Source organism: Enhydra lutris, unplaced genomic scaffold (genome assembly GCF_002288905.1).
Source record: "Enhydra lutris kenyoni isolate GAN:26980312 unplaced genomic scaffold, ASM228890v2 scaffoldscaffold12, whole genome shotgun sequence".
In the NCBI taxonomy this organism is placed as follows: Eukaryota; Metazoa; Chordata; class Mammalia; order Carnivora; family Mustelidae; genus Enhydra; species Enhydra lutris.
This window is the reverse complement of record NW_019154096.1, coordinates 55,057,433-55,077,879: the sequence shown is the minus strand read 5'-3', so window position 1 is coordinate 55,077,879 and position 20,447 is coordinate 55,057,433. Positions and strand designations below refer to the sequence as shown.

The 20,447-nt window shown below is 34.0% G+C and overlaps 1 protein-coding gene across 2 annotated transcripts in view; it reads left to right on the top strand.

Annotated features, from left to right (window-relative positions):
* The window catches only part of LOC111144716 (5'-nucleotidase, cytosolic II), a 90,963-nt gene that overhangs the window by 37,701 nt on the left and 32,815 nt on the right, over positions 1 to 20,447 (top strand). For both annotated transcript variants that reach the window (XM_022499158.1, XM_022499157.1), the window contains exon 3: positions 7,163 to 7,236. In XM_022499158.1, coding sequence (XP_022354866.1) covers positions 7,163 to 7,236 — 74 coding nt within the window. The remainder of the gene's footprint in view (positions 1 to 7,162; positions 7,237 to 20,447) is intronic.

Sequence of the window (20,447 nt, the reverse complement as noted above, 5' to 3'; positions counted from 1 at the left end):
CATTTCATAAATTAGAAAGTTCTTACCTATATATTTTTGTATCACCAAGCATACTTTTTCCTTAAGGATAGGGACATAAAGGCAGAATGAGGTCTTGCAATTATGCTTTTTATATAACAACTTTATAGAAATATAGTTCCCATACCATCCAATTCACTTTTTAAAGTGTCCAATTCAGTGGTTTTGGTATATTCACAGAGTTGTACGACCAATATCACTGTTTAATTTTAGAACATTTTTACTACCCCCAAAAGAAACCCAGTACTCAACTAAATGTTGTGTCTGCTCTATATAAGGCCTTATGGTAAGTTTTGGGAAGGCAGTAAATTCTGGCCTCAAAGTTCATAATCCAGTAAAGAATAAAAGAACTACCTGTGTATTTTATGTATGTGACAAAATATACCACAAGCCAAAATAAAGGATTTCGAATATTCAAACCTCTCAGATGGATCACAACTCTATAATACTCTTTCATTACGTAGAAAAGTAATCTGAGACCCAGAGGCATCTCTGCCTGTAGTTATGTGGCACAGCCAGAGTGGTTTCTTGAAGAAGTCAGTTGAGATTGCTGTGTCTTGAAAAATTAGAGATAATTGAGGAGAACATGTCAGGTATAGGGAACAGTGTAAAGGAAGCCTCAGGGTACCTTTAGGAAATAGTGAGTAGTTCATTTTGATTATTGGAGCAAAAGGTGCATGATATGGAGCAATATGAGAAAAAACTGATTTTGGAAAGATGGTGAAAAGCTTTGAACTCCTTGAAGATACAAAAACTTGTATAATTTGGGTAGGTAGTGGGGAATGTCTAAAGGTTATTAAGTAGGAGAGTGACATGGTTGGAGCTGGGCTTCAGGACGGTTCTTCTCAAACTATCAGTGATGGGGGATCATTTGTTTTGTTTTCATCCCAGTCTTTTCAAATTGATGCATTTACAAAATATAGTAAAAATGATTTACTAGGAAAATGAAGAGAACTGGGGTCTCTATATTTTTTTTAAGTTTATTTAATCTCTACACCCAACGTGGGGCTCAAACTCATGACGCCGAGATCAAGAGTTGCTTGCTCCTTGGACTGAGCCAGCCAGGCACCCCTGCATTTTTTTTTTAATTACAGTCAACAAATGTAAAGTTTCACAATTGCTATGAGAGTTTCTAAATACTTGCAATTTCTGTATGTATCATGTTATGGATTTGTAACAACCATTCACAGAACAGTATTGGTCTGTGGACCACACACCACACTTTGAGTAGCAGTACTTCAAAACAATAAGTTTGGCTGTTAGTGCACAGGCAGAACAATTGGAAGGTGATTGCTGAAGAGTTAATGAGTTAACAAGGACCTGGACAAGTTGGTAGCAGTATGAATTAAATGGAAGATTTGGTTTCGATAGACATTTGGAAATGTATTTTTTTTTAAGATTTTATTTATTTATTTGAGAGAGAGTGAGAGAAAGCATGAGCAGAGGGAGGGATAGAGGGAGAAGCAGGCTCCTTGCTCCCCAGGACCCTTGGATCTGCATGACTTGAGCAGAAGGCAGACGCTTGACTAACTGAGCCACCCAGGCACCCTTGACGTTTGGAAATTTAAATGAAGGCAAATGAGATGATGTGGATTTGAGGGAGAGGAAACAATATTTACTCAATTTTAGGGTTGAGTGGTAAAATGAGAGTGTCAAAAGTAGAAATAGAAACTAGTTTGGGGAGAAAGATACTAAATTAGATATTCAACAGAGATCCACATTATGGCATATTTTTATTAAGTAAACATACATACATACAAAGAGACATTGTTTGGTTCATAATCTAAATTCGTACTCTCGATCTGATCTCCAAACAGCACTTGTAACTTTTCTTTGGTTGCAACAAGCTTTGAGTATATTATTACACAAACCCATAACCAAAACATGCCTAAGAAGATTTTATACTTGCATCTTTAGTCTCATTTGTTGTTGCAGTAACTGTTGCTGGGCTCTTGGCCAGGAAATTGTGACTCTAGGCAGGGGGAGGAGCTAGGGATAAAGTTCACCATCGCCAAAGAAACTCTATTCCAAATGGATTTGTGTGGAGCAACAGTGATATCCAATGACAAGTTAAATTAGACACAGAGGTGTTTTCTCCAACAGTCTCAGAGATACATGCTGTTGAGGGTCTTGTTTCAGACTAAAGCAGTCTTTTTGAAGTGAGGTTAAAGTTACACAGAAGTAAATTATACTAGGAGCTTAAAGAAGAATTTTGTTATGTGACTTCAAGAACTCATTGACTCAGATAGTTTCACACACTGCAGAACGGCAACCAGTGACAGATGAGGTAATGCTGCTTTGAATTACGATTTAAATCTCAAAACCACTAAGAGTTTGCTACTTAAATAATTCCAAATTTAGTAAATTGCATGTTCATGTGCCTTAAATATGAAGATATTAGATCCCTATTCTTAAAACACATAGTCTTACTTCTTATGGTTAATATATGTATTTACTTGGATAGAATTTCTTTAAATTTCATGCCTTAATGTGGTAGGATATGATAGTAAAAGCTGTTATATTTTTCTCTGTCTAAATCTGTGCCTGGTTTTATAGTGCCAGGTTTTATGTGTTGTTTCCTAAAGATTGTTTCACTTGTTAATGCTCAAATCTGTATCAAATGCCTTAATATGTAGGAATTTCTGGCTGATAATTGCATTTTAAGGTTGGATGCTTAGGTCAGTCATGCTTTTGGAGACTTCGTGCTTTATTTAAAGTAAGTTTTGGAAAGTTAATTTCACAAATGTATTCACATTCTTGAAGTGGAGCTCTATAGTGGAGTGTGTTCCACTGGATAATAATTTAGAAAAGTGTCACAAGTAAATTGGCATTGGCAAAGACAGAGTCAAGGCCCTGGGACCAACAGAAATTTTTGAGTTCTCCAAGCAGATACGATCTTTTGTTTTAAATATATGGTGGGACAGGGAGTCAGCCTTTTAACTGATAGAGTGCCTAATACTCTCTTTTGTTATAACAGTAAAGAATAGTGATTAGTTTGAGGCCAAGAGATTGTTTCTCTTGAAGACTGTATCCTGGAGACATGATATTTCTGTCCCCAGGCTGCCTCTCTCCTGAAATCAGTGCACACTTTCAGCCTTTGGATGTTTATTATCTTTGTAAATCTTCGAGTATGTATTATTGCAGTTCTCTATGATCCAGCTGTTCCCTTTTGTCATTACAGGTTTACGTAATACACTTTAGATATTCACACACAAATTAGATTTAGTTGCCTATTGCCCTTCCCTCCCATGTTTTATAGCAAAAATTAGGGAAATAAGAGATGAAAAAACATATGTGAGATTTTTCTTGTTGTTACGTAATAGGAATGAGAAGAGGAGACAGAAGTGATTGCTTCTTTCTTAAATTCAGGAATTGCTTCTGTGGATGAGGTTACTTATTTTGAATGAAAATGAAAAGATAATATTTAGTTGAAGGTCTTCATAAGACAACATCTTATTTCCTTAAGTTAAGCATCTAAAGAGTCTTTCCTCAGTCTAATCCCTGAAACAAAGTGGTATGGGCTTCGTAGTAGGCTTTCAACAAATGCACTGATTGAATAAGGTGACAAGTTAATCAAAGGGGAAGGAGTGCAATTTGATGGATATTTAGCAGTGATAATTTTGGCAAAAACAATAGATTTTCATAATCCAAACATATGTGATTCCAAGAGTTTCTATGGATAATACACCTAAGGTGCATTATAATCTTCATATCCTTAAAATAATGTGATAAAGGAGTACAGACTTAATCTTTCTTCTGACCAAGAGAGAAACTGGCAAGCTATCTTGCTGAGTCTGTTGATAGTTTCCTTCAACCTTTAGCACTGATTGATTGATATTAGGAAAGTCTATTTTTTACCCTGTGATTTGAGCTGTGCCTGAAACCAGCTCACATCATTCTATCAGAAACAAAGCTGTTTCTTTTATCATATGATCCCAGCATATATCCCTCCTGGGTTGTATCACAAGAATCTTCCCAGTCATTCCTGCCTGAATTCCCATAGAATATTTTAGGCATGTCAGCTGTTTGGGCTCTGATCAAGGATTTGATCCAGTTGGCCTCTAGCCTGAATTGAGAGTGTGTTTGAAAAACATAATCTTCAGTGGCAACATTTGGTTTCCAGAGTTAGAACCATCGCTTTGTGTCTTACCCCTCTTGGCCTTCAAAAGGATTTACGTAACTGAGAAAAGGTTTGATAGTAAAGCAGATGCTTTTATCAGTAAAAGGAGGGTGAAATTTGATGAAGTGGTAGAAAGATCATGGTGACGTATTTGGGTTTGTGGGTGTTTAAAAAGATTTGGGTGAGTGTCACTTACCTTATAGTTCCTTGTATCTTTCAGCTATGCATTAAGCTTCTCTCTCCCTCCCATCCATTAAAAAGGACCTATATTAGGGCAACTTAAAATAGGAGACCAACAGGTCTAATTAAGGGAAAAAGAAGTCCCAAGAAAAGGGAAAAGAAAAACATCTATCTGCATAGGAAGCCAAAAATCCAAAGACTGTTCCTATAGTAATTTGAGGGTAAGAAGAATTATAAATATAAATATATATAATATAAAACATAGTCCACCGTTAGTCGGTGGCAAAGCTAATATACAAGACTCAGTATTGCTTGCATTCTAAACATTGACTTTCATATATAGCTCATCTGTACTTAGTAGATAAACTGGTTAAAGCATAATTGAGGTACATAATCCCATTAGAAAAATAAAGTGTTAATCTACAGTGTTATAGAGATAAGGAGCTAAATACCAATACTGGCGTTAATTCTTAGGATTTAGTTCTCAGGAACTAAGGGTTTTATAGAGCTAATCTAGTGTGCATAACACACTAAGATAAGTAGTGATTTTCATATTTTTCAGAAGATTAATCATTCTTAATTTAAGGGTCTATTGATTTTAAGTTCTTGATTAAAATATTTCTAAGCAAATACTTGATTTTTGGTCTGCATTTAAAATTGGTACATACATTCTGAGATGAGAGGAAAAGTTTTCTGTTAAAATTTGAAATAATAAAAAAAAATTTGAAATAGTAAATGAGTTGCTGAAGAGTCATTACCCAGATTAGTGGTTCCCAAACTCCTCAATATTCCATCAGTTAAAATGTAGAACATTCATCCCTTCATGTACTATTGTCCTTATTTATATATAGTAGAAAACATATACAAATTAGGCGTATTTAAATGATGAAATAAGTATCAGTAAAAGTTCTGATGTCTTCTTTTTGTACCCAGTGATGTCTTCTGCATCTACTGGTATAGTCACTCCTCTTTGGAGATTAGTGACCTACATCATAAATAGGAGCCCAGCTCAGGCATCTTATTTTTTTAAGAAGTTTTCTAGGTGACTTGTAGCATTCTCATTTCTCATAGTTACTTCTAAAATGAAGGCAAAGAAAAGGTTTGGTAATAAGAGGATAAACCATTCAATAATTCTGGCTGTTGAGCTGGAGATGAGTTGGAAAGGATGTGTGTGAGTGTGTTTTTAAGAGAGGGGTGGGGGGCAGAGGGAGAGATTAGGAGGGAGAGAGAGAATCCCAAGCATGCTCCATGTCCAGCACGGACCCTAATGTGGGACTTGATCTCACGACGTGGAGATCATGACCTGAGACGAAATCAAAAGAGTTGGTCAATTAACTGACTAAGACACCTAGGTACCCCAAAAGGATACTTTTGTTTTCAGAGATGATTAAAACTTAGCCCAAAACATCATCATTTGATGATTTACCATTCTGTTATACATTTAGTTTTCCCTAAATGTATAATGTATCTTCAAAAGTGATCTTTCTGAAATTTGAATCTGATTATTTCATTTCTTCAAAATCTGATAATTTGTCCTTGCTTGCACAATAAAGTCCAAACTCTAATGTGGCATACAGAGTCTTTATGATTTTAACTCCTACTAACCTTTATAGCTCCATAGCTGTTATTGCCCCTTCTCCCTACCCCTGCCCTTCTGGAAAACCTCCTTTTGCAGAAACAATCAGAAAAGCAAAACCAAAGAAAACTCCTCAGCTCCAGCTGTAGTAAATGTTTTATAGTTCACTGTAAACCTTGTCCTTGCTTGGTTATTCTGCCTGGATTGCCTTTGTCGCTTTGTCCAATTGGAACACTTCTACTGATTGCTTAAGATTCAGCTCATACATCTCTTCTAGTCTCTAAGGAAGTGGTATTCTTTCCTCTGTCTTATTTTGTAGCATTTATTGAGTTGTTAAAATTATTCGTGTGTAAGTGTCTCTCCTACTAGGCTGAATTCCTCAAGGATAGAGATTGTAAATGAAAATAGAAGTTCCATAAGGGCAGGTGCTCTTATTCATTCACTGCTGTATCATGTACCTTGTTTGGGATATAGTGGGCATTAAGTGTTTGAACAAATCCGTTTATGTTTATGTGTTTAGTATCTGGCATGTTGTAGGTTTTAAATGAACACTGTTTAAATAAATTATAAATGAATGAATATATTATAAAACCTCAAAAATAAGCTTGTCTTGGGGGTCAGACTTCGAAAAAGAGAGCTGATTCTCTGAAGTCTTTAGCACATGGCACAGTAAGAAAATACATATATTTCCATATAATACCTGATTTCATTTATAAGAAGGACTTGAAGAATTTTAGTTATGAATTTCTTTTAAGATTAAAAAAAAATTTTATTTGTTTATTTGTCAGACACAAGCAGAGGGAACAGCAGCTGGAACAGGCAGAGAGAGAAGCAGGCTCCCCGCTGAGCAAGGAGCTTGATGTAGGACTCTATCCCAGGACCCTGGAATCATGACCTGAGCTTAATGACTGAGCCACCCAGGCATTCCTTTTTTAAAAATTTCATTTATTTATTTGAGAAGGAGAGAGAGGGCACAAATAGGAAGAGGGGCAAAGGGAGAGGGAGAAGCAGACTCACTGCTGAGCAGGGAGCCAGAGCCCTGATGCGGGAGTGGGGCCTCCATCCCAGGATCCTGAGATCATGACCTGAGCCGAAGGCAGATGCATAACCAACTGAGCCACCCAGGTGCTCCTGTTATGAATCTTAATATTGGTATTTAAATGAAAAAATTCTAGAAAGATAACCAAATAATTACATTAAACTTAAGAATTTTGTGGGGGATTTGCTTCAGTGTTAATTGAGAGATCATTTTTTGCTTCTTTTTTTAGGGTGTTTGTGAACCGAAGTTTAGCGATGGAAAAAATAAAGTGTTTTGGTTTTGATATGGATTATACCCTTGCTGGTGAGTAGCACTTTTTGACTGCTTAAAAACTGCTTTAAGTATAACACAGTGGGTCTACAGGAGGCAATTCAGTAAACATTTATTTAATCCTATATTTAGCTACTAGAAGCTCTTGTTATCAGAGCTCCTTCCATTGATATTTATGAATATTGAAATTACCAGATATCCTTGAGATTTACATAAGATAGATTTACATAAGATGCATAAGTAGAACAAGTGCTAAATTATTTTAGAGTCCCTAGTAAGAAATAGTATGATGAAATTATATATTAATGTGTATATCAGGGCACTTTTGGCTTTACTCTCTAAAACTATTCTTCAATGATGGAGTTTTGTATCTTTTGTTCTACCCAAGGAAAACTATTTTTTTTTTCCCAAAGGAAAACTTTTTTACCAGTTAAAAATTTTAATGTTATTCTTAAGACAAATGGAAAATGTGTTTATTTCCATTGAAATGATTACAAATACACTATGTAAAGACTTTTTAAAAATTAGAGCTATTTGCTTTGTTCATTATCGGATAGACTTTAAACACAGCGCATACTGTTTTTCCCTTCCTGTCTCTGAGATATATTTGAAATCATCAATGGATTAGCTAATATTTGCAAGATCTTTTCAGAACTTACGAAGTTTTTATTAAAAATTCCTTGATTTTGATGTGAAAATGTCACTTAAGTATTAGAGATGAAGGACTGAGTTGAGTGCATGTGTATATCTGTATGTTCATGCATGTGTGTATTGTCATGACACTTGAAAGAGAATCTTTCAGAAATTTTCTCTAAAAAAATAACTGTCTTTACACAAAAATGTTAAAATGTATAAATTTACTTATGTTCAGAAACCTCTTATAACAGTATTAGAAAACTGAGACCCATCTCAAATTAGATCTCAATTTGATGTTCAATTTAGGCTAATATAATAATATGCATTATAACATATGAATGTATTATAAATGTATGTAAATATGTATTGTAATAGAATAATGCAAAAATGAACACATGCAGTTTATAGGTCGTTGTCACATAGCTGTGGCCATGCTATGTACCAAACAAGTTATATATTAAAAATATACACTGACTTGGTTTGCATTTCCCATTCTTCCCTCCATACCCTTTGTTGTTTATTTCATTTTCTATTGCCTTAAAGTTGTTTTTGCTGCATTTTTATTCTTACATATTTTTCTAATTGGACACAGTCACTTTTAGGACCACTTCTCAGAAAGGAAGTTGGAAGTACTGTACTTTCTCAGGGTAGATCTTTCCAGATTGGGAGAAAATCCTACAGTCTCTCTCATTTGTAGAATTTTACCTCTCCAGTGAAAGGAATGGTAAGATAATTCAGCTGAAAGAGATACTACCTAAAGCAGAAATAGAAGTTAATGGGAAGAAAAAGTTAATGGGAAGAAAAATAACCCCTTGGTTATTAAGACATTCTCATTGTATTGAGGTTAGTATTTACTGAAAACCTGTGGTGTTCAGGCACATTTTGTTACTGAGCATTGAGATAACCACATATTCCTGCAGAACAATGAAAAAATGAATTCTCTTGTTTAATGAGAAAGTCACTGAAAAGTCTCTACACTTTAAAGATACCTTATGATTGCTTCTTTTCGCTTGTTTTTTAAATCCCACTTCATATTTTAATACTTATTACTCTTAGTGAAGATACTAATATACTTTGCTTATATATAAATATAATAATTATTAACATTTATTAAGTGCTTATTATGTGCAAAGGAAGTCCTGTTCTAATAATATATTATCTCACTTAAAACATGGATTATCTCATTCATGCCACTTATTTAATATTTACAAAAACTCTGTGAGGCAGATATTATTGTTATTGAGGCAGATGTCATTTTACAGATGATGCTGGGACACTAAGAACTTTGTCCAAGGGTGTTTAACTTTGATGTAGCTGAACTGAGATTCAAATCTAAGTATACATTTATATGTGTATGTGAGTGTATGCATACCTGTATATATTTTATATATATATATATTGAAATTATACCACACTATAAACTGTCATTGTTCAAAATGATAATTTAAACTTACTATAATATATATTATTATGGTAATATTTATAAATATGGTATTATAAATATATAATATTTATAATTATGGTAATATGGTAATATATAATATATATTATTATGGTAAGTTTAAATTATCATTTTGAACAATGACAGTTTATAGTGTGGTATAATTTCAAAGTACTGAGCTCCCTTCCTTAAACAACCAACCAGGACTTAAGCACTCAAAAGGGTAATGCCCTTTAAAGGAGTCCCCCTTGAGAGACTATACATTATTTCCACAAATAGTGTTGGATGAAAAACATTGTTAGTCCTCTTATGGTACTACCATCACTTCATAAAGCACATAGGGAAACAAGTTTATTGGCTTATACTCTCTCCTGTTTCCCAGAATAGTATTCATTAAATTTATCTGAGAATAACTTTTGTTATTTAAAAAACAAACCACACCCATGAAGTGCTAAGGACTTTTCATCAGAAAATGTGCCCTGAAGTACAGAGACAAGATTAAAAAGTGTTTTTTGAAAGCTTTGAGTATTTGGAATAAACATCCCTGGAATAAATGTAATAGCTTCACAGGATAAGTTCTTGGAAAGAGTCTGTATTTGTTCTGAAGCCTCATGTGAGACATTGTCTTCTCTGCAGTCATGACACCTTGGTACATCATTTCCTGATAGCAATTTATAATTTTTAAATTTTTTTATAAACATATAATGTATTTTTATCCCCAGGGGTACAGGTCTGTGAATCACCAGGTCTACACACTTCACAGCACTCACCATAGCACATACCCTCCCCAATGTCTGTAACTCCCCCTCCCCCCAGCAACCCTCAGTTTGTTTTGTGAGGTTGAGTCACTTATGGTTTGTCTCCCTCCCAATCCCATCTTGTTTCATTTATTCTTTTCCTACCCCCCAAACCTCCCATGTTGCATCTCCACTTCCTCATACCAGGGAGATCATGAGGTAGTTGTCTTTCTCCGATTGACTTATTTTGCTGATAGCAATTTATATATCATTTGCAGCTTTTGTTTGCTTGCCTGTCTCCACATTGGCCTGTGAGTTCTTCAAGGGCAAGGGCTTTCTTTTTCACTTCTATATCCTATGTGTTGCCTAAAGCCTGGCATGTAGTAGGTGCTCAGTAAATATATATTGAATGAACAGTTTGGGTACCTAAGTTTTAATAAATCAGTGTAAGAATTAATCACTATATTTTATTAAAATAAAAACTTAGATGAATTAGTTAAAAACTGTAAGAAGAATAAAGACTTTAATGTGAGACCTGAAACCATAAAAATCTTAGAAGAGAGCAGAGGCAGTAGTTTCTTTGACATCAGGCGTAACAACTTTTTTCTAGATAGGTCCCCTGAGGCAAGGGAAACAAAAGCAAATAAACTATAGAAACTACATTAAAATAAACTTACGCACAGCAGAGAAAACAGTCAACAAAACTAAAAGACAATCTACTAAGTGGGAGAAGGTATTTGCAAATGACATCCAAGAAAGAGTTAGTATCTAAAATACATAAAGAATTTCTAAAGCTCAATAATCTTATTAAAAATGCAGAGAACAGCCATTTCTCCAAAGTAGACAAAAGATGGCCAACAGACACTTGAAAAGATACTCAACATCACTCATCATCAAGGAAATGCAAATAAAACTACTATGAGGTATCACTTCATGCCTGTCAGAATGGCTAAAATCAAAAACACAGACACAACAGGTGTTGGCGAGGATGTGGAGAAAAAGTATCCCTTGTGCACTGTTGGAGTCAGTGCAGACTGGTGCAGGCAGTGTAGAAAACAGTATGGAGCTTTCTCAAAAAATTAAAAATAGAATCACCCGATGATCTAGGAATTGCATTACTGGGTATTTACCCAAAGACTACAAAAACACTAATTCAAAGGGATACTTGCACCTCTGTGTTTATAGCAGCATTATTTATGATAGCCAAATTAGAGAAGCAGCCTGACTGTCCATTGATTGATGACTGGATAAAGAATATGTGATACACATACATACACACAATGGAATATTATTCAGTCATAAAAAAAGAATGAAATCTTGGAGTTTGCAGTGAAAGGGTGGAGCTTGAGAGTATGATGCTAAGTGAAATAAGTCAGTCAGAAAAAGACAAATACCATATGATTTCACTCATGTGGAATTTAAGAAACAAATGAGCAAAGGGGAAAAAAAGGAGAAAGAGAGATAGAGAAACCAAAAAACTCTTAACTATAGAGAACAGACTGCTGGTTACCAGAGGGGAGGTGGGTGAAGGAATGTAAAATAGGGAGTGGGGATTTGGGATTACAGTTATTGTGATGAGCATCAGGTCATGAAAAACTTAAAAATTAATTAAAAACTATTTAAAAAAAGAATCACTGTATTTGACTTTAGCTTGTATAAAATATGCACTGTTCAAGTGAAATACTTCATAATATGAACTTATTTTTTGAATTTTAATAAACATTGAGGAGTAAGTTACATACAATAAAACATGCATTTTAAGTATATAGTTAGTTAGACAAAATGTATACACATGTGTAACTACCACCACAATTAAGATAAGGAATATCTGGGGTGCCTGGGTGGCTCAGTGGGTTAAGCCTCTGCCTTCAGTTCAGGTCATGATCTTAGAATCCTGGGATCAAGCTCCCCATCGGGCTCTCTGCTGGGTAGGGAGCCTGCCTCCCCTGTGTGTCCCCTCCCCCTCTTCTCTGCTTTACTTGTTATCTCTCTCTGTTTCTGTCAAATAAATAAATAAAATCGTAAAAAAAAAAAAGATAAGGAATATTTCCATCACTCCAAAAAGTTCCCTCATTGCCTCTTTGAAGTCGTTCTCCCTTTTACTCCACCTTTGCCTCAGGGCTTTTTGTCGCTGTGGATTACTATAGTATGCCCTTTTCAGAATTTCATATAAATGGAATCATCCAGTATGTACTCTTGTGTTTGACCTCTTTTGCTCAGCGTAATGTTTTTGTGATTCGTTGATGTTGTTGCGTCTGTCAGTAAATAGTTCATTCACTTTTTTTTACCCCTAACATTTTTAAATTATAAAAAGTTAGGAAATAATTTTAGACCTATGGAAGAGCTGCAAAAATAATATTTGGCCTCTATTCTCTTCTAATGGTGACCTTGTACCTGACTGTAGTTGACCACAGTACAATTATAAGAACTAAGAAATGAACATTAGTGTAGTACTACTAACTTCAGACGTTATTTAGTTTTTACAAATTTTCCCACTAAAGTTCTTAATTCCAATCTAGGATCCCACATTGCATTTAGTTGTCATATTTCCTTAGTGTCTTCTGTAACAGTCCTGTCTTTTCATTGCTTTGACACTTGAAGAGTACTAGTTAGATATTTTTGTAAACTCTTCCACAATTTGGATTTGTCTGATATTTTTTCCCATGATTGAAGTTTTATGCATATTTGTGAAGAACACTACAGAGATGGTGTATTCTTCTCAGAGCATAATACCAAAGGTACATAATGTTGGCAAGTCTTATTACTAGTGATGTTAACTGGTCAGCATTATACAATTATCACATTTTTCTTTAAACTATACTTTTTTTGGAGGGGGGAGTCAAGTAGTAGTCCATTGTATGGGTACAGGTTTTTCTTCCCCGCTATCTGAAAGTAGAGCGTTCCTGTGAAACTGTTTGTAAGCTGAAATGTCATAAAGCAAAGAAATAATTACCATTAGTTTATATGGAAAAACTTATGAGGATTTCTAGACTGCCCCTCCCCCTCTTTCTTAGGGTTTTCTGATGCCTTAAAACCCATCTTGCTAATGGATACACAAAATAAGTTGAGGTAAAGCACAGTTGGTTACAGACATAATTTAGAGCCCTGATGGCTTGATGCTGAGATGTTGAGTGTAAGTTCTGGGGAAGGAGTGTGGCAGAGCCACTCTTGGTGCTTGTGGTATACACTGCCTTTATAAGGGCTGCTTACAAAACAAATGCTGAATGCCATTTTTGCTTTTCATCTTTTCATAAAAGCAAAAATCCTCTTCAGATTTATTTCAGTTAGCAAAAACAAGTACTCATGTAGGTCTTTCATCAGAGTTAAGTGACATAACTTGAACTTTCAAAAAGCGGGGGATACCCGTATATCACAATTTGTTTATGCATTTATCTGTTGATGGATGTTTGAGTTGTTTCCCTTTGGGGCTATTATGAATAAAACTGCTATGAACATTGGTTCTACATACTACAAGTCTTTTTGTGGATGTATATTTTTATTTCTTTTGAGTAAATACTTAGGTACAATTGCAAGGTTTTATGTTTACCTTACAGGAGATAGACAAATGGTTTTTCAAAGTACTGATACCATTTTAAAGTCACACCCACCAAACATAAGAATTCTACTTGATCTAATCCTCACCTATGCTTGATAGCATCAATCCTTTGAATTTTAGTCATTTTAGTAAATGTGTAGTGTTATTGTGATTTTTTTTTTTTTGTACTTCCCTCATAACTAGTGATGCTGAAAATCTTCATGTGGTTATTGGCTATTTATATTTCTTTTGTGAAATGCCTGTTCAAATGCCTTTGTTTACTGGCTTTTCTTTTTATTGTTGAGTTGTAGAAGTTCTTTATGTATTCTGAGTACTGGTCCTTTGTCAGATATATGTTTTGTGAATCTGTTGATCAATATGTGTTGGTCTGTATGTTGACATTCTCTTTCATTGATCAAAGTGAATATCACATGGTCTTGATTGATTATTATAGGTTTCTGTTAATCTTTAAGTCAGGTAGTATAAGTCCTTTATTCTTTTTTATAATTGTCTTAATATTCTGTGTCCTTTACATTTCTATATAAATTTCAAGATCAGCTTATTTTGTATCCAATTGACGTTTTTGCTACATTGAGTCTTCCAGTCTGGAAACATAATACATTGGGCCATTTACCTAATCTTCTTTAGAATTTCTTAGCAGTGTTTTGTTATTTTTGGTGTAAAGATCTTATATATATTTTGTTTACATTTATCTTTTAATTATTTCCTAATTTTTATGTAGTAAATGCTGTTTGAAATTGCATTTTCTATTTGATTGCTAGCATTTAGAAATAACAGCTCATTTTTGTATATTCTTGAATCCTGTGAATTTCTAAAATTCGCTTATTCATTCTAGTAGCTCTTTTATAGACTTACTAGAATTTTGTATGTATGTGATCAGATCATCTGCAAATCACTTTTTTCTTTCCAATCTATAGATCTTTTTTTCCCCCCAATTTATCTTTATATCTTGTTAGAAAAATCATTTTTTTTCTTTTTGCCTTATTGCAGTAAAACCTTAGTACTTGGTTGAATAGTGGTGTTGAGAATGGACCTCTTTGCTGTGTTCTTGATCTTAGGGAGAGAATGTTCAGTTTTTCACTATTGAGTATGATGTTATTTGTAGGTTTTTTTATAAATTTTTTTTATCAGGTTGGAAAGTTCCCTTTTATTCTTAGTTTTCTGGGAGTTTTCCTTTTAACATGAATGAGTGCTAAATTTTCATTAAATGTTTTCCTGCCTCTGTTGAGATGATCCATATGGTTTTTCTTTTTTAGTTTGTTAAAAGGATGAATTACATTCATTGATTGCTGAATGTTAAACCAACTTTACATTCCTAGAGTAAATCCCACTTGGTTATATAGTATTCTTTTTATATATTGGCAAATTTGATTTGCCAGTGTTTTGTTGAGGATTTTTGCATCATGTTCATTAGATTTGTATTTGTATTACAATGTCTGTTGAATTTTGGTTTTAGAGTAATGCTGATCTCATATAATGAGTTGGGAACTATTCCCCTTTTCTATTTTCTGGAAGTGTGGGTAGAATTGATACTATTTTTTCCTTAAGTATGTGACAGAATTAACAAGTGAAGCTATCTGGGCCAGGAGTTATTTTTGTGGAAAGGTTTTAAATTATGCATTCAACTGTTAAATATAGAGCTAGTCAGACTTTCTGTTTCTTCTTGTATCAGTTTTGATCATTTGTGTCCATTTCACTGAGTTTTAAATTTATTGGCATAATTTTTATAATATTTTAATTATTCTTTTGATGTCTCTAGGATCTGTAATACTGTTCTCTTTTTCATTCCTGAAATTAGTTATTTGTGTCTTTTTTCCCTTCATCAGTCTAACAAGAGGTTAATCAGTTTTTTTGATTTTTTTGTTTTCCCCTGCTAAGAGCCAGCTTTTGGTTTCAGTAAATGAGAATAAGGGGGATTTAAATTTAAAGGTGATTTTAGAGTTATTATATATAAATATGAAGTTACAACTGGGTTTTATGATAATTGCTGACTATAAAAAAAGTAATTTCTTATAAAATTAATATAATAAATACTACCCAAATACTCCAAGCACCCTTATCTTTATTTGCTTTATATTTTTTAATATAGGTAGTGGCAGTAACCACTTTTACTTCTGATTATAATTTTTAAGTTTGTTTTCCTTCTGTGTTCTAACTTAGTAACATTAACGTTATGTTGTTGACCTACTTTCTTGCTTCAAGTGTTTACGGAAAATGCCAAATTTCTGTGCAGAATGAAATGTGGCACTGTCTACTTTCTTTCATTTTTTTCCTCCCTGTATATATTGACTTCAGAATTTGGAGGATACAGAGAGAATTGGTTTCTTAATTTTTTTGAAAATTAGCTTGTTTTGTACTAGGTGCTTAATAAGTATTAGGTGTTTAAATAGCTGTCTTCTTAGTATACTACTATTTTGAGTGTAGAGAAGACATTTAATAAGCATTTGATTTTTTTATTGAGGGAAGGAATAGCCCAACAAATGTTAATTTTATCTGAAATGAAATTATTAGATGTCCTATAAATCTGCATATCTGGCATAATCTTTGAATTGACTGGCAAACATAGATGGATTACTTGTTTTCATAGACTATAGTGAAATTGGTAGTGAAGCTAGGATTGATGCTTCTGAAGTGTCTGGATAGGACTTCACATTTCAAATGGCAGTCATGTTTTGGAGTGGTACATTTGTTGAGAGAAGGTGGCTGTTGGTTTAGGGCCTACCTTTTCACACTGTAAACTTCGCCTAAATTCGTTCTGAGAAAACAGCTATTTAGGTAAAGTTGGGGTTTTTCCCCCCTGTTTTCAAATGTGGGAAATGTATATGACTTTTTCATGGAAATTGTGGGGGATGGGATTTAATTCTGTCTTTGGTTTACTAGAAAATGGCTGTAGCAGACCTTCTTTGGTGGGAAGGGTGTCGTGGTTTTGTTTGGTTTTGATTATTCACCTTTTTTAAAAGTTCATTTTGATAAGAACATTTGTTTGAAATCTGATGTTTTGAAATGCTGTTCATCATATCAGATGTTGAGATTGATAGATTTAGTGGTATATAATTTAAAACTTTGATTTGTCACTGATAAATAAGGAAGAGGACAATTAAGGCAAGAATACATACATGGATTCCAACAATGTTAAGCTATATTTATAACAGTTCTAAACTTGTAATTTTCCAAAACTGAACTATATAGATCTTTGGTAGAATGAAGTTAAGTTGAGGGATTGTTGGGGTTTTTTGTTTATTTGCTTGTTAAAAGAGAAATTACTGGCATGACTTGTTTTACTTGTATAAAGAATTTTATGATTTTGCTTACAGTTTGGTACATTCATTCCTCTGAAGTGTGCCATGGTGTTCAGTAACATAATCCATTCTCTAGGGAACCTCATTGTCTTCGTCTCCTCTGAATGCCAGCCTTACACCTCTAACAGTTTTTCAGAAAAGATCTTTATCATCAGCTATCACTATAATTAAAGCAAGCTATGTATTTTTTGTTTTTATTAGTTTATTTGCTGTGCTCGCTTCAGCAGCACATATATTAGTTTATTTGCTGGATTTCCATGTAAGATTTACATTTTTATATAAAATTTAAAAAATTTCAAAATAAAGAACTTGCCTGTTGACATAAACTAATTTTTCCTGATTTTCTTGGACCTAATCAATTTTAATCCTCAAATCTGACTATAAAACTAATGTCAGTTTTTCTCTGTAATACTGTAGATTAACATTTTATTTCTCTAATGGAAGTATGTACATTAATTATTCTTTAACCAGTTTGTCTACTAAGTATAGATTAGTTATATATATGAAAGTCAATGTCTAGATTCTGGGTAATACTGAGCCACTGACCAGCAGTGAACTGTTTTATATAAAAAATGCACATGAAAAAACATGCACATGATACATATCAGAAAGTGATCCTTTGCATTTTTATCTTCCTCTGCAGATATGTGTTTTTCTTTTCCCTTCTCCTGAGACCCCTTTTTCCTTTATTAGACCTGTTAGGTGCCCTGGTTATCTATTTTATTAAGTTGCTCTAATGTAGGTGCTTTCTAAACAATGAATTTTGAGTTTGTGGGTCTCTATTTGAGAGCACTCTTTAGCCTTTTTCTGCTTACGTGGGACAGGCAGATGGATCAGACTGATAAGTGCATTTCCCAGGACAAATCAAGCCAAAAAATCTTGACAGTCCACCTAAGATTAGGTCTTTGGACTTCTGAAAGAGCAAGAAAGTTGTTTTTAACCCAGCTACTTCCTCTCCTCAGACTGAAGGGTATAATCTGTACTATTTGTTAATTTCTTGCCTTTTGTTATATTAGAGGACTGTTAAAAATGTTACATTGCTGAATTTATTGTTACAGTGTAGAGTGAAAATGGAAAAGAGAGAATTGATGTTTTTTTCCGTTGTTTAGTGCTAGTTCATTTTTCAAGTGGCAAATAGGTGTAAAGAGACCTGTTGTTTCCATTACTCTTCTTATTATGTTACTTAGTTTTATAATATTATATCCAGAGATTTATTGCTGAGGTTTCAAATGAGAAATTCTTTTCTGATTCACTGAGTGGCATAAAGTACTTAAATCATCTCCTCATTATTGTAGTTTACAATCTGACAGACTGGTGATCTGCAAAATGTGGTTTCTTTAACAAGCTAATGTTAGTCAACAGCTACTGAGAGTAATCGGATATAAAAAGTGACTTAAGAGGAAAAACCCGGAATAATCTATTTCTGTTTTGAAGTTTAAGTCCCATATACTCTGAGTTTAGGCCCAGTCTTATTTTTATCTTTACCTTAGAGGTTCTGAGGTTATAGAAAAAGCAGAACCCTCTGTGTGTGATTGACCCTGGTTTGGATCCCAGCTCTATCTTGTACTAGCTCTTGGCTACCAGCATCTTACTTTCAGTTTCTTCATTTAATTAAAAAAAAAAAAAAAGTGTGTATGTTGGGGGTGGGAGGGTAGGGTAGGCAATAAACTATTGGTATAAGGTTTAAATGAAATAATGTATATAAAATGATGAATGCAATGAAAGTAGTTCTCTTGCTCTAACTGGTGGTAAAAGTATTGATACACTGAACTAGAGTTGTAAGGGAAAATCTAAGGAATAAGGAAAAAAATATCAACCTTAAACTCATTTACATTCCTATATGCTGTAGAAAAACCTGGAATGCTAGACAATGGACTCTTTCATCACTCTTTTGTTTTTGAATTTTCTTTTTAAGCACTGCAGATGATCATGAAAATAGAAAGTTGAACTTCTTTTCTGAATAGATTTTTAATGTCAAGTAATTTGGCTTCAGATTATGTTTCCACAGAAATTTCTGTTTTTAGTGAAGAGTTATTTATTAGCAGGATCATGGTGAAGGAATGGATTTCTGAGAAAGGGTCCTTATTTAAATTTAAAATTTTTTCTTTATGACAAAGGTATCACTGATAGGCTTCTAATAACTGCAAGGGGAACAATTTTTGAAACAATAAAGAACTCTTTTACATGAAAAGAAGTAGACGACCTTTGTGGTTGCATGAAAGACATAAACATGCAGTAAGTTCCATGGAATTAACATCAAAATTTTATACATACGATTGTTAAATTTTCAGAAGTCTTTATCCCCAGGGGGACAGTAGGGTGGGAAGAGGGTTTGTTAATATTACTTAATGCCCTTCACATATAGGGTGACTCTTGGTTTTACGATTATGAAAATGTATTATTTCTAAATTGGTTCATTTATTGTTTTGTTTTATTTTGTTTTGTAAGCTCCACACCCAGTGTGGGGCTTGAACCTCATAATCCTGAGATCACATGTTCTACTGACTCGGGCACCTGGGTGGCTCAGTGGGTTAAAGCCTCTGCCTTCAGCTCAGGTGATGATCTCAGGGTCCTGGGATCGTCTGCTCAGTGGGGAGCCTGCTCCCTCCTCTCTCTCTGCCTGTCTCTCTGCCTACTTGTGATCTCTGTCTGTCAAATAAATAAATAAAATCTTTATTAAATAAATAAATCACCTTGACTTTTTTTTTTTTTTTTTTTCAATCAAGAAGTCTGCCTTTTTCTTTCTTTTTGTTGCCCCTCTTAAGCTCAAAGATCTAGAAAGACATCCTGATTTTTTTCTGGCTCTAACACGTTTAAGGTTCTGAGCCATTTTGGTAAGTCCAACAATAAATTCCTTATTTCTGTTACCACTTAATACTGGTGGGTGTCATGGTCAGTGTCTAGTCTTTCCCATTTTTCTGAGAAATTGTCAGGAGGAAAAGAACATTTATTAAGCATGTACTTCATGTGCTAGAAAATGTATTTTATGTACAGTGTACCACCTTTTAATCCTCTCAACAGCCCTCTGAGGTGGAGATTACTACCTTCACTTTACAAATAGTTCACGAAATCAAGAGGTAAAAAAATCTGTACGTAGCTAGCAGTTGACTTAAGATTCATAGCTGGAATGTAAACCCAGATCAGTTCCATTTCTTATGCTGCTTCTAGCTGTTACAGGATCGGAAATTATTTATTAAACTCTCAATGAGAAATCAGAGAAAGATGTAAACAAAATCATCCTTTGTTGTTCTTTTGTTTCAAAAATACTGAAATTCTCTATAAGCCAGATGCATCTTTGTCTTGAGTTTGAATATGATCCTTATCCTTAGAATATAGAAAGTTTTGCACAGTTTTTCTTTTAATTTTTAGATGTAATTGTAAGGGAATGAAGCCTCAAGATTCAATACTCTATTCCAGATGTTGTTAAAATTCTAAAATTGTACTTTTTTTTTTTTTAAATCTTGGGAGGAATTGAAAATATATGTTAGACTCCCCTTTTGAATTTTTCTGCCCTCCTCTCCTTTCCAGGCCATACCACTAGCCACCAGGGATGAAATCCAATTATCTCAAACCTA